Below are 14,853 nucleotides of genomic sequence, written 5' to 3' on the forward strand. Positions count from 1 at the left end.
TCTGTATTTGCAAGTATTCCTAGGTGTGCTTGGTAATACTTAAAAGAGAGATCTCACATATCCATGAAGCCAGCAGTATTAGTTTTTACACAATTACTTAGTAAGTGAGAACTTGAGCAGGCTTGTAATGTACAGGCTATGACACTTATCACTGCCTTGATGGTTATAGATCTCAATCATGATACAGTCCAAACCTCAAACCAAACTGGTCAATTCTCAATACTGTTGATTCTTTGGCTAGTCATCTTTCAAGGTCACTAGCTTTAAGAGGGCAAGTGAGTTATTATGGTATGACATTCTGCAGCAAGTCTTGTAATATTTATCAGACCATGCAACAATCAGGGAACTAAGTTATGAGGATGTAGGGATCTAAGTTATGAAATTATGATTAGCTTGCTCTGCCAGAGTACTGAGCCTTAGGTGTGCCCAGGTGCATAGGCATACACCTTGTCTCTATTCCTGGGTATGGGGAGTTTGGATTTTCACTGAGTCAAAATGGCAACTGGGGCCTGATTCCAGGATTCCTGACCCCATTCCCGGGGTTTCCAATTTTTTTGGAGTGACTTTTAAGGCTGTGGGCTGGTTTGCATCAAAAGCTCACACTCTGTACCTCCAAACTGGCTGGCTCCATTGTAGGGATCGGCATGTCCAAGTCCTCTGCAGTTTTCATGGAGTAAAGCCAGGTTCTCAATGAGTCATAGCTCATGGAACGTGAATCATGGGGCAGAATTTTGTCCTCGTCGGGCAGGCTTGGCAGGGCTGGGCCGAAAGCCACCCGCAATCAGGGCCGAGCTGTGATTTCATGCTGGGAGGGCCAATTAAGGCCCGTCCAGCGTGAATATCATCTGGGGAGCCACCGGGAAGGGGTAGGTGGGGCCTGCTGTCCGCCGGGTCTAGTGGCGACCTGGTGGCCTGTTTAAAATGGCACAGGCAGCCCCAGGGAAGTTGCCTGTGTCGGAGTTGCAGCAACTACGTGGCTGCAAATGGAGGTGTAGATGCCAGGCGGGAGGTGAGGTTGGCATGGCACTCGCCCCCCCCACCCCCCCACACCCCCCCGCCTTCCCCCGTTTTTCCAACGAGTGCATCACTGCCCTCCTGGAGGAAGTGGCTGCCAGAAGGGACATCCTTGTTCCTAAGGATGGGAGGAGAAGGTTACCGCACCTCACAAAGAGGGCATGGGATGAGGTGGCAGCCTGGGTAAGAAGCCACGAGGTGGTGTGGCGCACCTGGGTGCAGACCCAGAAGCACTCCAATAACCTGCTACGCTCAGGAAGGGTAAATACCGTGTTGGCAAGGCTCAGTGTGTTGAATTGTTTTGGGCTGGCCATCCCCCTGTGGAGTTCAGGAGTGTTAGAATCTGAGTGGCAGCTGTTAATCACGCAGGAACTGACCAAGCGGGTGAGCACTGGCTGCTGTAACTGAGTACCTTGTGGCTTGAGGGCCACGACTCAGAAGTGCCCTGCCAGGAGCTCCTCATCTAGGGTTGCAGGTAGAGAGTGGACTAATCAATGCTCCTCTGTTGTTTCAGGAGAAGATGGCCCACAACGATATTGAGAGGTCGAGGGCTGGCGGAGGACCCCCACACCTCCTCATCATCTCCCTGTACGAGCAGGAGGCCTTGGAGCTCAAGACGCGCCATGCACCTCAGTCAAACAGTGGCGGTGGGGCTGGGGTGTCAGATGAAGTGCAATGAAGTGAGAATTTCGGCTGGTACCACCATTCTAGTGTAGTCTCTTCATTTAGGTGAGCCTTGAGCCTGGAGACCCCATTAATCCTTGACAGACGAGGGCACCATGATGCAGATCTCCGTTGTCTCACGAGGGTGCATGGCATGTACAGTGACAGTGCGATGACTATACCTAATGACATGTCCTTCTTCTCCTTTTTAGGTTCACCAGCAGCCATTCGCTCTCCGGACCCTGAAAGGCCACTGTGCTCCCCAAGCACCGGCGCCACACCCACTCTCTGAACCAGGCACCAGCGCAGATACCAGCATTTCAGTGGGCATTAGTTTGGTGGGCAGTATCTTGGTGCACATTAGTGAGGACACTTCACACTCGCTTGAGGTGCAGACGGAAGCAGTGAATACCCAGGGTGCCAGCAGTCAGAGGACCGCAGGAGACCAGGACGATGCTCATTCGAAGGCTGATAATGAGCCTCTGGAGTCATCCATTAGGCAGCAGATGCTGGACATCCAGTGGGGCATGCAGGAAGATCTGGCAGAGATCCAAGACGGTATGTGTGCCATGGTCTCCATTGTGGAGGAGTGCCTACGGAGCGTGAGCACTGCGTTGACCCTCATGGCTAAATGCACTGTCTCCTCCATGAGAGAGTGGAGACTGTCATGGAGAGGCAGCTCCAGGAACAGAATCAGGGGTTCCTGGGGTTGCGTTTGGACCTGCAAGCCCTCACACAGGCACTGGCCTCAGCTGGTCAGTATCCATGTGCGAGATGGATTGGGGCACCCAATATCCCAGCTAGGTGCCTGTCCATCAATGGTGAGCAGGGAGGTCCACAGTGACCTAACGCTGGCGCATGAGCTGCTTGTTGTCTCTGCAGGTTCCTCTCAGGGCATACTGGATGACAGCAGCAGCTCCTTCACCCCTCTGCCTGTGACTGTGACATCTGATGAGGATGCGATGACTGGGGAGATGCCAGCCTTGGCATTGGCCGCTCCCTGCCAGGCGGGGAAAGCACAGGCTCCACTGGCCAGAGGGTGACCGCCATGGCCATCAAGTTCAACAGGACAGCAGAGTCAGCAGGCTGTCTCCAATGCCGGAGCCAGCAAGGGGGGAGTACCCAAGATGTAGCACCCGTAAACGTAAGTTTAAAGCACCTTAAGCTCAAGAGGGACTGGTCACGGGTGAGTTTTTGTTCCGCGTCTTGTTTTTCTTTATTAATGGTGTGACCATCTACACCGAATATTGTTCTGTTCAATACGATGTGAGTTCCAACATTAAATTACATTTGCTTTTGTGTTATTGGCCTGACTAAGCTTCATTTGTTTTGGAAGTACAGGGTACACCAGTATGTAATGCTGGATGTGGGTGGCTCGAAACATTACTGCACAGGTACTGAATGTATCTTGGGGGCCAAGGAAAGGGTCATTTCTGCAATCCAGGATGGTGACAACAGCCCTGGCATGAGGTGGTAGCTCTTATTTGGCAGCCTAGCTGAAGGAGCGCATGATCAAGGCATCCCTGGTGTCCCTGCCTCCCTGGAGGTAACCGAGGTCTCGCTCCTCACCGTGCTCATCTTCTGTCTCATGACTGGACTCAACATCCAGGACCTGTACAGCTGCGTCAACATCCTCTTCCTCCTGGCTCCCCAACTGCCAGTGCCAAATTGTGGAGAGGGAAGCTTGCAACCACCATTAGTGACACCCACTCTGGGGGGTATTGCAGTGCGCCCCCATAACAGTCCAGGCATCAGAAGCGCAATTTGAGAAGATCAATGGTTCTCTCTATCGCCGCCTTGTGGAGGTTTGACTTCTATTACAATGCTGCTCTGCCTCTGTTCTCGGGTGGTAGAAAGGCATCATGAGCCACCTTTTCAACGGATAGCCCTTGTCACCCAGTAGCCATCTATTCAGTTGGGCTGGAGCACTGAAGAGCTTCGGCACCTGGGGGTATCTGAGGATGTACATGTCATGGGAGCTGCCAGTGTACCTTGCAGACTTGTAGAATCTGCATCCTGTGGTCACACACTAGCTGCACATTCATGGAGTGGAATCCCTTCCTGTTGATGAAGGCACCCAACTGACCCGCTGGTACCTTGATGGCCACATGTGTACAGTTGATGGCACCCTGGACGCGGGGGAACCCAGCAATCGCTGCAAAGCCTCTGGCTCGCTCAGCCTGGCTGGCCTCTTCCATACAGAAATGAATGAAACCAACACAGTTGGAGCTAATCTCAGGCCCACTCATCTGGCAATTGACAATCTTCCTGGAGAGATGGAGCCTCCTTCGGCATTGCACGTCGGACACCTGGCAGCAGGATAGTGGCAACTTCTATGGCCCCACCCACCTTGGGCTACCTGCTGGCCCTGTTCTCCTTGTGCCTGCGCCTCTCCTCCCAAAGATCCATCCTGTGGAAGCTGCATTGGGATACCTGGCCTCCTCTCCCTTCAGCCCCTCTCTTCCTCCTCAAAGAAGGTGCCACCAGCAGAGACTACAATCCCCATTACCAGGGGAAGGGAAGGCTGTCTAATACCTGGAAAGATCCACACGGTTCGAATCCTTAGGGGGCCTGGAAGACACCAATGAGTCCAGAAATGACATGTGGAAATGCTAAGAATGAAGCCCCGAACAGAGATTAAGCTGACAAGTACCAATAAACCACCAGCAGAAAGTTATCTCCAAAACTCCTCACTACTGACATTGACAATGCTGCTATACTTCTTATCCCACCTGTAGAAGAGGATTTGCAAATTGTGGGCTGGCCACCTGTCCGTTTTGCCCGTGTGATGAGCGAAAAATCGTACGGGCAACGTTAACTTGCTGTCAATGGGGTTGTCAAGGACCTTAACTGGCCTGTTAATTAATGGTGGGTATGGCTCCAACTCCTGTGCGCATCTGCCAACTGAAATATCGCGTGTCATTTTATGCTTGTTCGGATTGGGTGCACTCGCCCGATGAGCGAAAATTTCTGCCCATAGTCTGCATGAGGGTATGTTCAAAAGGTCCTTTTCATGTCCCCCCCATTCCAAGGTATGCCCCCCAAAGAACCCCTATGGCCCCTCACACAACCATGCCAAGTTATGCCAAGCTGTGCCCCGCCAAACCCCCCCTTGCAAGCTGTGGCTCTTTCACATCTACTGATCCACTCTACACTATAGAACCAATAACCGTATAGTGACAATACTGCAGGGCATAAAAGTGTCAATCATCCAGAGCCTTTGAAATTTCAATTGTAGAAACTGCAAGCACTTGAAACCTCAACTTTTTGTTAATAAACATCATGAAAATTACAGCAGTGATAGGAGAACCAGAGCTGTCAACCAAGCAATATTTAGTCTGGGGCTCAGATGTTTTAGTATTCAAATGGACATCTGGGCTCTCAGCAAAGAATACATAATGAGGCTTAGCTGAGAGCCCAGAAATTAATTATTCTGTTGAAGCCCCATCAATTGCCCAATGAATGAATGTGATTGGCTATTTTTTAAGCTTTTTTTGCACACATACTATTGTTACTAGGGGTTCACTGGTTCTATATAGTATAAAGTGGGTCTTTGGGCATGGAAGTGCCCCAGCTTGGTATATTGGGAATGAGGAGCCATGGAGGGTGGGTGAAGGGGCACAGCTTGGCATGGGGGGATAAGGGGAAATAAGGGGTGGGTGTAGGCATGATGTGTCATGGAGAGTGTATGGAGGGTGAAGTCTGGAGGGCCTGTTTTTATTTTAACTGGGTTGAGGTCCCACAGCACTGAGACTGGCTTTTTAAACCACCTTGACACCTGGCAGCCCGTGTGACTGCTGCCGACCTTCTCCCTGGGCACTGGTCTGGCTCCAGCCTGCATCTGCCCCCATCCCTGTGCCCCCACCCCCACCCCGCGCATCCCCCGAGGTGGGCGGGCCGAGTTGGGAATTTTCCCAACTCACTCTACCCGCCTTGAGAATGAAAATTTAGGGCCGTGGTTATTCAAGTGAGCAGGGTGGCCTGGACCTTTAAGGAGGCATCATCTTGCTATTCATATCAGAGAGTCGAGGAGGAACCTGGAAAGCTAGAATTCATAACTACAGTTTACCAGAGACAACTGAGTATTGTGTGGCAAATGGATCCTGAGCTGACCAGAACATGAAAATGTTCCACCATGGAAGGCAGCTATCTAGAGTGTGTGAAATAGGATGCAAGCTTGGAGGCAGTCTGGAGATCTGTTTTATTTACCCTTTTGATATAGGGGGAAGACATTTGCATAACCTTATTCCAGATGTTTAAATGATTGCATAAAGTCAAGAGTGGATTGTGGATGATCTGACAAAGGAACAGGCTCACTGGGCTGTCTGGCCTTTACAAAATATATGTTTTATGCTTTATGGCTGGAAACAATTTAATTCAAAGTGGGAATCTGGAATGACTCTGTGGCTTCAGGTTATTTGGAAGTCAGCTCACTAAACTTGTAGTCATGAATTCCCACATTTAGAAGTTACAGGCTATACTTGGGAGTCATCTTACTGACAAATTTCCATTATGCCTCGTTTAGATGCACTGATCCAGTATCAGCACAGCACTACTCCAGTATCAGCACAGAACTTGAGAAACGGAGATGGAATGGAAACGAAGGTTTGTGTAAACTGTGAATTATGACTACATTGGAAAAGCAGCACTTTCATAATTGCCTGTTATTAAGCATCTGCCTTTGTACAATGCTCAGGGATTTTAGTAAATTACATGCAATCAGAAGCTATTCGTGTGATATTTTGGATTGACCAATGACTCAGATAGATCAAATTATTGTACTTCCATCACCAAAGCTCTGCTTTGTGTTGTTAAAACAGGGCTTCCAATACAATTAGGGATTTGGAAATATCAAGAATATTATGATCACAGATTAACAGTGATAATCAAAGCAGGTCACTGCACTCATCAGTTATTAATAAAGCAATATTGCAATTATGTAAAATACAGAAAGGAGACTGAAAAACCAATCCCCTATAGGCACTGCCCAATACATTAACAGTTTCCTTCCTCTTTCACAGTGTATTGTGTTCAACCTTGCTGGCTGCTATTTTTGATACCTCATTCTCCTCTCTAAACCTATTGACATTCATTGTGTTTATTTATAGTGCAACGGAAATAATGACATTCTTGGTTAAAAATGCACGCAAGCATTTTTTTAAAAAATTCAGGTTTTCATTCAGTCTCTGCGAGTTAGCCTGGTCCTAAATGTGGTTTAGGCATGCGAAGCTGATCCCTATCCATTAATCATCTGCAGCATATATCATTGTACTAAACTGTGCCAGATTGGGGATGTTAATTTTCCTTTGGCAATTTTATGATCTGAGTGTAAAATATTGAATTATGGTAGGTTTTATTCACAGTCACCCTTTCAAAAAATGTTCTCTTGTTCAAAATGGTTGGCACAAGTCAAGCAAATAATTAAAGCAAAAAGAAAATCCCTTTAAAGGGAATCACCCACAATATAGTGAGGATGGGAAAACAATCTGTTCCCATCTGTCAAAACCACTCTTTAGCTTATCTCTAGGCAGTGCCTGCAGGTTGACTTCTTTTTTATTCATTCACAGGGTGTGGGCTTCGCTGGCTGCGCCAGCATTTATTGTCCATCCATAACGTGGTGGTGAGCTGCCTTCTTGAATTGCTGCAGTCTACGTGGTGTGGGTACACCCACAGTGTTGTTAGGAAGGGAGTTCCAGGATTTTGACCCAGCGACAGTAAAGGAACGGTGATATATTTCAAATTCAGGATGGTGAGTGACTTGGGGGTAACTTCCAGGTGGTGGTGTTCGATCTGTCTGCTGCCCTTGTCCTTCTAGATGGCAATGGTCGTGGGTTTGGAAAGTGCTGTCCAAGGAGCCTTGGTGAATTCCTGTAGTGCATCTTGTAGATGGTACACACTGCTGCTACTGTGCATTGATGGTAGATGGAGTGAATGTTTGTGGATGGGGTGCCAATCAAGTGAGTTGCTTTGTCCTGGATGGTGTCCAGCTTCTTGAGTGTTGTGGGAGCTGCACTCATCGAGGCAAATGGGGATTATTCCATCACAATCCTGACTTGTGCCTTGTAGATTGTGGACAGGCTTTGGGGAGTCAGGAGGTGGGTTACTCGTCACACGATTCCTAGCTTCTGACCTACTCTTGTAGCCACGGTATTTATATGGCTAGTCTAGTTCACTTTCTGGTCAATGGTAACCCCCAGGATGTTGATAGCGGGAGATTCAGTGATGGTAATACCATTGAATCTCAAGGACCGATGGTTAGGTTCTCTCTTGTAGGAGATGGTCATTGCCTGACACTTGTGTGGTGCGAATATTACTTGCCACTTGTCAGCCGAAGCCTGGATATTGTTCAGGTCTTGTTGCATTTGGACATAGACTGCTTCAGTATCTGAGTATTCGCCAATGGTGCTGAACATTGTGCAATCATCAGCGAACATCCCCACTTCTGACTTTATGATGGGAGGAAGATCATTGATGAAGCAGCTGAAGATGGTTGGGCCGAGGATACTACCTTGAGGGACTCCTGCAATGATGGCCTGGAGCTGAAATGACTGACTTCCAACAACCACAACCATCTTCCTTTGTGCTAGGTATGACTCCAACAGCGGAGAGTTTTCCCCCTGATTCCCATTGACTCATTTTGCTAGGGCTCCTTGGTGCCGCGCACTGTCAAATGCTGCCTTGATGTCAAGGGCAGTCACTCTCATCTCACCTTGGGAGTTCAGCCCTTTTGTCCATGTTTGAACCAAAGCTGTAATGAGGTCAGGAGCTGAGTGGCCCTGGCGGAACCCAAACTGGGCGTCAGTGAGCAGGTTGTTGCTAAGCAAGTGCTGCTTTCTAGCACTGTTGATGACCCCTTTCATTACTTTACTGATGATGGAGAGTGGACTGATGGAGCGGTAATTGACTGGGTTAGATTTGTCTTGCTTTTTGTGTACATGAAATACCTGGGCAATTTTCCACACAGCCAAGTAGATACTGTACTGTGTTGTAGTTGTACTGGAACAGCTTGGCTAGGGGCGTGGTAAGTTCTGGAGCATAAGTCTTCAGTACTGTTGCTGGAATACTGTCAGGGCCCATAGCCTTTGCAGTATCCAGTGCCTTCAGCTGTTTCTTGATATCACGTGGAGTGAATCAAATTAGCTGAAAACTAGCATCTGTGATGCTGTGATGATCATCCACTCAGCACTTCTGGCTGAAGACTGTAGCAAATGCTTCAGCCTTATCTTTTGCACTGATGTGACGGGCTCCTCCATCTTTGAGGATGGGGATATTTGTGGAGCTTCCTCCTCCAGTGAGTTGCTTAATTGTCTACCACCATTCACGACTGGATGTAGGAGGACTGTTGAGCTTAGATCTGATCCATTGGTTGTGGGATCGCTTAGCCCTGTCTATCACTTGCTGCTTATGTTTTTTGGCACTCAAGTAGTCCTGTGTTACAGCTTCACAAGGTTGACACCTCATTTTTAGGTATGCCTGGTGCTGCTCCTGGCATGCCTTCTTGCACTCTTCATTGAACCAGGGTTGATCCCCTGGCTTGACGGTAATGGTAGAGTAGGGGATATGCCGGGCCATGAGGATACAGATTGTGTTCCAGTACAATTCTGCTGCTGCCAATGGCCCACAGTGCTTCATGGATGCCCAGTCTTGAGTTGCTAGATCTCCAAAATGACTGTGCGGTGGTCACTCCTACCGATACTGTCATGGACAGATGCATCTGCAGCAGGTAGGTTGGTGAAGATGATGTCAAGTATGTTTTTTCCTCTTGTTGGTTCCCTCACCACCTGCCACGTACCCAATCTAGCAACTGTGTCCTTTAGGACTTGGCCAGCTTGGTCAGTAGTGATGCTACTGAGCCACCATTGCTGGTGCACATTGAAGTTCCCCCACCCAGAGTACATTCTACACCCTTGCCACTCTGAGTGCTTCCTCCAGGTGGTGTTCAACATGGAGGAGCACTGATTCATCACTGAGGGAGGGCAGTAAGTGGTTTCCTTGCCCATGTTTGACCTGATGCCATGTGACTTCAGGGGCACCAGAATTGATGTTGAGGACTCCCAGGGCAAGTCCCTCCCAATAACCACTGTGCCTCCACCTCTGCTGGGTCTATCCTGCCGGTGGGACAGGACATACCCAGGGATAGTGATGGTGGTATCTGGGACATAATCTGTAAGGTGTGATTCTGTGAGGATGAATACGTCAGGCTGTTGCTTGACTAGTTTGTGAGACAGCTCTCCCAATTTTGGCACTAGTTCCCCAGATGTTAGTAAGGAGGACTTTGCAGAGTCGACAGAGCTGAGATTGATGTTGTCATTTCCGGTGCCTAGGTCGATGCCGTGTGGTCCATCTGGTTTCATTCCTTTTTTGTGACTTTGTAGCAGTTTGTTGCAACTGTGTGACTTGCTAAGCCATTTCAGAGGGCATTTAATAGTCAACCGCATTGCTGTGGTTCTGGAGTCACGTGTTGACCAGGTAAGGACAACAGATTTTCTTCCCTCAAGGACATTAGTGAACCAGATGGGTTTTTACAATAATCAACAATAGTTTCATGGTCATCATTGGACTTTTAATTCCAGATTTTTAGTGAATTCAAATTCCACCACCTGCCGGTTGCAGGTTGACTAGTCATTGATCTTTTTGTCTCTCTGTGGAACACTTTCACCTCGGCACAATACCCTACTCTGGAGCACAGGCTGAAATTAGAAGCTAATTAGGAAAAGGAGATTTTGCGGTCTCCTAACTGGCAGAAACCAAGCAGCGGCATCCCGAAAATTACAGGGAAGAATTTAGCACCTTAATTCCACTGTCACCATTTTGTCAGCGTCTTCAGAACAAATGGCCTCTGATGCTGCCTGAAGCAAACGCAAAGCTAATTTAGGTGTTTAAGAAAAATCCTGTGAAGGAGAAACCAACCAGTCATCCAACCTATAGGGTACAAGGGCTCCTCCACACTCCATCAAAATAATCTGCACTGTTGCTACAACGTGGTCACCCTCCTTCCCAGTTTTCTACATTACAATGACAAAAACGTCAAAATTATTTCACTGGTTGTAAAATACCTTGGAGCCACGAAAGAGGCTATATAAATGCAAGGTCTTACTTTAAGACCCTCCTTAAAACCCAAGACTTTGACCAAACTTTAGTCACCCCTTCAGATAGCCACTACTTTGGCTTAGTGTCAATTTTTGTATGATTACATTTCTGTGAAGCTCATTCGGACATCCACTTTTACAATAAAGTCACTCTGAGAATGCACGTTGTTGTTAAAATCCAACTATCTGATCACAATATTTCCTAATATCTCCTTTCCTAGCTCAGTACATTTTCTGATAAGGCCTCTGTAGAGCCCTTTGGGACATTTTTCTATATTAAGGGCACTAAAAAAACAAGTTGAAAAGAGCAACATGTCGCCAAATTTAAGATATCAGTCGAGCTCATAACATGGTTCATTTACACTTGCTAGAAGCAGCATATATTCATACACAGAAACCCGTTCTTTGTAAACAAAAGGAATATGTTCAAGCTTTGTGCCTTTTTTGAATTAACCAGGAACTTGGGAGCTTTGTGTTCCCTGTTGCTTTCTCTATGGCAATACCTCAGTCAATTGGAGGTGACTTGCCAACCAATCAGCACCCTTTTCTCCTGTCGTATAAATTGTTGTGATTGTTTGAAATTTGGTACTCTTATATCTGTCCTGATGAGTGCAAGATGAAAAGTTTCAGCAATATGTCTCTCTTTTCAGCCATATTCAAGTTCTGTACTACCAAGTGACTGTTTAAAAGCAAGTTTTGTTAATATGCTTTTCTTTTCATGTAAAAATGTCAAGCTAAAGAACTAGGACAAAGTGCAGTATAATTATATGTAGCAGGTATAAATATTGCTATTGTCAGTGCCTATCAACTACATCTAAATCAAACTGAGGTTAATTTTTTGCACATTCTCGACAGGTACTATTTGAAGATTACAGAAGTCCTTTAATACTGTACAGTGCAGTAACTGGATGCTTAAACAGAATGAAGACAAAGTCTGAAAGGTGCACACAACTTCTACATTTATTAACTGCTCAGCCATGTTGTTCCTCTGATAATCATTTATGTATTTACGATAAATTATGGCTTTGACCTTTCCTTGGGGAACATTGAATGGATTTCTCCCCTTTTCCTATAATTTTCATCATCCCCTTACACCTGACCTGGTACCCTGTAGCCAGCAGGTAGAGGTGCCAAGAATTACCCAGACATGACCGTCCTCTAAAGGGTAAAAAAATAGCATGATGACATTGTACAAACACCCAGATGTGCTTAAAATGGTATGAATGTTTAACAATCATACACCAACCTCTCCTCGCTACATTAATCCTTGCAAAATAAATGGGTTAATGTCTTCATTAAAATAGTGGAGGCAGGAATTTAATATGAGTATGTCACATGTTTCTAAAATAACATTGTGAGGATAATTTCTAACTTCATGATTTTCTCTCCTCCCCTTCTGGAAAGCATTGCAATTTATACTTGATGCTGTCCTGCTCAACATGGCTCAGATCAGGAACAAACTATAGCAGGACTCAAATGTACACCCATTATCACTCCGCGATTCCTAAAAATGGCAGACTGGTACTTGGCACCACAACACACTCCAAATCCAGTAACACTGGCAGTATTTCCTTTGTTGTGTGACAGTCCTAGGAAAGATGAATTTATAATTGTAAAAATATTTTATTAAAAATATTGCTACTGTACCTCACGTCCTCTCTCTCGAGTTGAGCACGATTCACTGTCCCCTTCTGAAAAGGATCCAGATTCATCGCTGGAGTTGGTGCCATAGGACTGCTCACATTTTAATGGTGGTTTACATTGATTATACATTGCATCTCCCATCATTCCTAGCTCTTGCTGCTCTGCAGATAGGAAGCGTGTTCCTTGTGAACAGGGAGAAGTGGACAACTCAAACTGGGGCAAACTGCAAGGTGAACCACCGCTTCCATCTTCAGGAAATGAGTAGGAGGAGCAGGAACTTGAAGTTCTGGTCCTGGTCTCAGATGGAGGAGACCGAGGACACACTTTAATTGGCACTGGGCAGCTGGTTTTACAGGTAGGTCGAATTCTACATGAATTCAACGGCAATAAAGGCTCCATTGAAAGTCCAGTAGATGCGCAAGTCTGTGAACATGGAAGTGACTGGCTAGTACCACTCCACAAACCCTTTGGCACATGTTCAGTAAGTTCGTTCTCTAGTGGACTCCCACCAGGATATGAATGTGCAGCAGGAGTGTTCATCGTCTCCAAGGTACCAGAAGAAAATATTACACTCTTTCTGTCCGATTCCAGTTCTTGTTTGCAAATCACTTCACAAGATGGTCCTGTCATTGGAGATCCAACAGTAAAGCTATTGTTGTCTTTCTGAGGTGTGCAGGACAGTCCAAAGTTCTCGTTGTAAGGCCTGTATTCTGTTTTGAGGTCACCCTGAGTCATTCCCTCTTCAAGGGAACAAGATGTTCTGGTGTCTAAAGGTTGTTGCAGTGGATTTTGTCTCTCAGTAGATTCTACATCAGTTTTTTTAATGAACCTTGAACAAGGGGGTGTTCTACTTTTGGGTCTATCAACACACATTGGACTCATCCGCTTAATATCCATTTCCTTATCTGTAATTGCATGCTCCATTGCACCAAGTTCACCTCCAGACAAGCACTGGATAGCCTTTTCTCCTACAATTTCTGATGCGTGTGGTTCAATTTTTATCTGTGCCTTTCTATATCCTGGAGTTTGGGTATGGACTGGCCGGTCTTCTTTAAATGTGCTTGGAAAACCTGAGGTACTAGTATGTGGTGTGCTATTGATGTGCTTGGTACAAGCAAGCTGGTATTTCCTGTATTTGGGGCAACGTCCCATATCATCATTTGATGTAACGGGGATGGATATCACAGCTGGTTCTTTCTCAGACATCCTGGAAGATGCTTCAAACTCAAGGGTCTCATTACAAATTCTTTCCCTGGAACAGGTGATCTTATGAGTTTCTGATTGCATGTGTTCTTCCTCACCTTCGGAATTCCCATCTTCTTGTGCATCAGATTGTTGGAAATTTGACATTTTGGTGTAAAGATAGAAACCGTCTTTTTCATTAAAGAGCTGGGCCTCAAGGAAGCGGAAACAGGAGTCCTCCAGATTGTGCATGTGCAGGATTTCAGCACAGTGCATGACCTCTTGGATGTTGTCTCTGCTGAGTAATAGCTTAGCAGTGTAGGCAAACTGTAACAATGGGCTAAATCCTCTGGCGGTGACCTGCAAAAACAGGGAAATTGCCAGCATTACCATCAGCAGTGCTATTATCCAAAACGCTTCAAGTGTAGTTAGGTTTTCTGACAGTTCTAATGGTCATTAACAAATACTGAAAAATGCCAGTTAATCTTTTATTGGGTCAGCACCGAATATTCCATACTAATATTTACTTTGGAAAGCAGGATCGCTGCATGTTAGTACACTACAGATGAAAGGTCTTTCACTTCTAAAATGTTACCTACATTTCAGCAAAAAGATGCAAACAATTCATAATCTTAATAATTAGTTGAAATACTCTCATAAAATAATATTGAAGAGCTGTTTCAGAACTACAATACTCAATACTACTGCAATACTACAATGCAGTATGCTTAGTGCTCAGTGTAGCCTTGCAATAGGATATTATGACTCAAAGGGAAGGTGGGTGGCTCGAATCTCAAATGATTATTCAAAATTTGCTTGGTCTCCCTGAGGATGTTGCCGAGGAGCTTTGTGAACTGATAAGGCAATAATGACTTTTCTACAAAACCATCTCTCCCAAATTGCAGGATGATTTTCAGCCTCTTTATGTTTAACAGACAAGTGGGTTACACAACTCATTTTGCTGATCTGAGAAGATGTATTTCAGTCAGTTAGATTTTCAGAATATAAAATGATATTCAAAATAAGAAGCATCTGCAACCTTCATTTCCTCTCCAAAATCCTTGAATATGTTAGCTCCATCTCCATGCCCAATCCTCACAAAACTTCCTGTTTCAACCCGGCCAATCAATTTTTCCTATCCTCTTACATCATTGAAATGGCCTCAACCAGTGTCACAAATTACATTTTCTGTGACTGGACCATGATGCACTATCCCTACAACTTGTTCTCAATCATTGGCAGGTTAATTACATTATCACCC

The 14,853-nt window shown here is 46.0% G+C and overlaps 1 protein-coding gene across 3 annotated transcripts in view; it reads right to left on the minus strand.

Moving 5' to 3' along the window:
- bach2b (BTB and CNC homology 1, basic leucine zipper transcription factor 2b) overlaps positions 1 to 14,853 on the minus strand; it is a 317,454-nt gene that overhangs the window by 12,694 nt on the left and 289,907 nt on the right. For all 3 annotated transcript variants that reach the window (XM_041187260.1, XM_041187259.1, XM_041187261.1), the window contains one exon: positions 12,414 to 13,952. In XM_041187260.1, coding sequence (XP_041043194.1) covers positions 12,414 to 13,952 — 1,539 coding nt within the window. The remainder of the gene's footprint in view (positions 1 to 12,413; positions 13,953 to 14,853) is intronic.

This window comes from Carcharodon carcharias, chromosome 5 (assembly GCF_017639515.1).
Source record: "Carcharodon carcharias isolate sCarCar2 chromosome 5, sCarCar2.pri, whole genome shotgun sequence".
NCBI lineage: Eukaryota > Metazoa > Chordata > Chondrichthyes > Lamniformes > Lamnidae > Carcharodon > Carcharodon carcharias.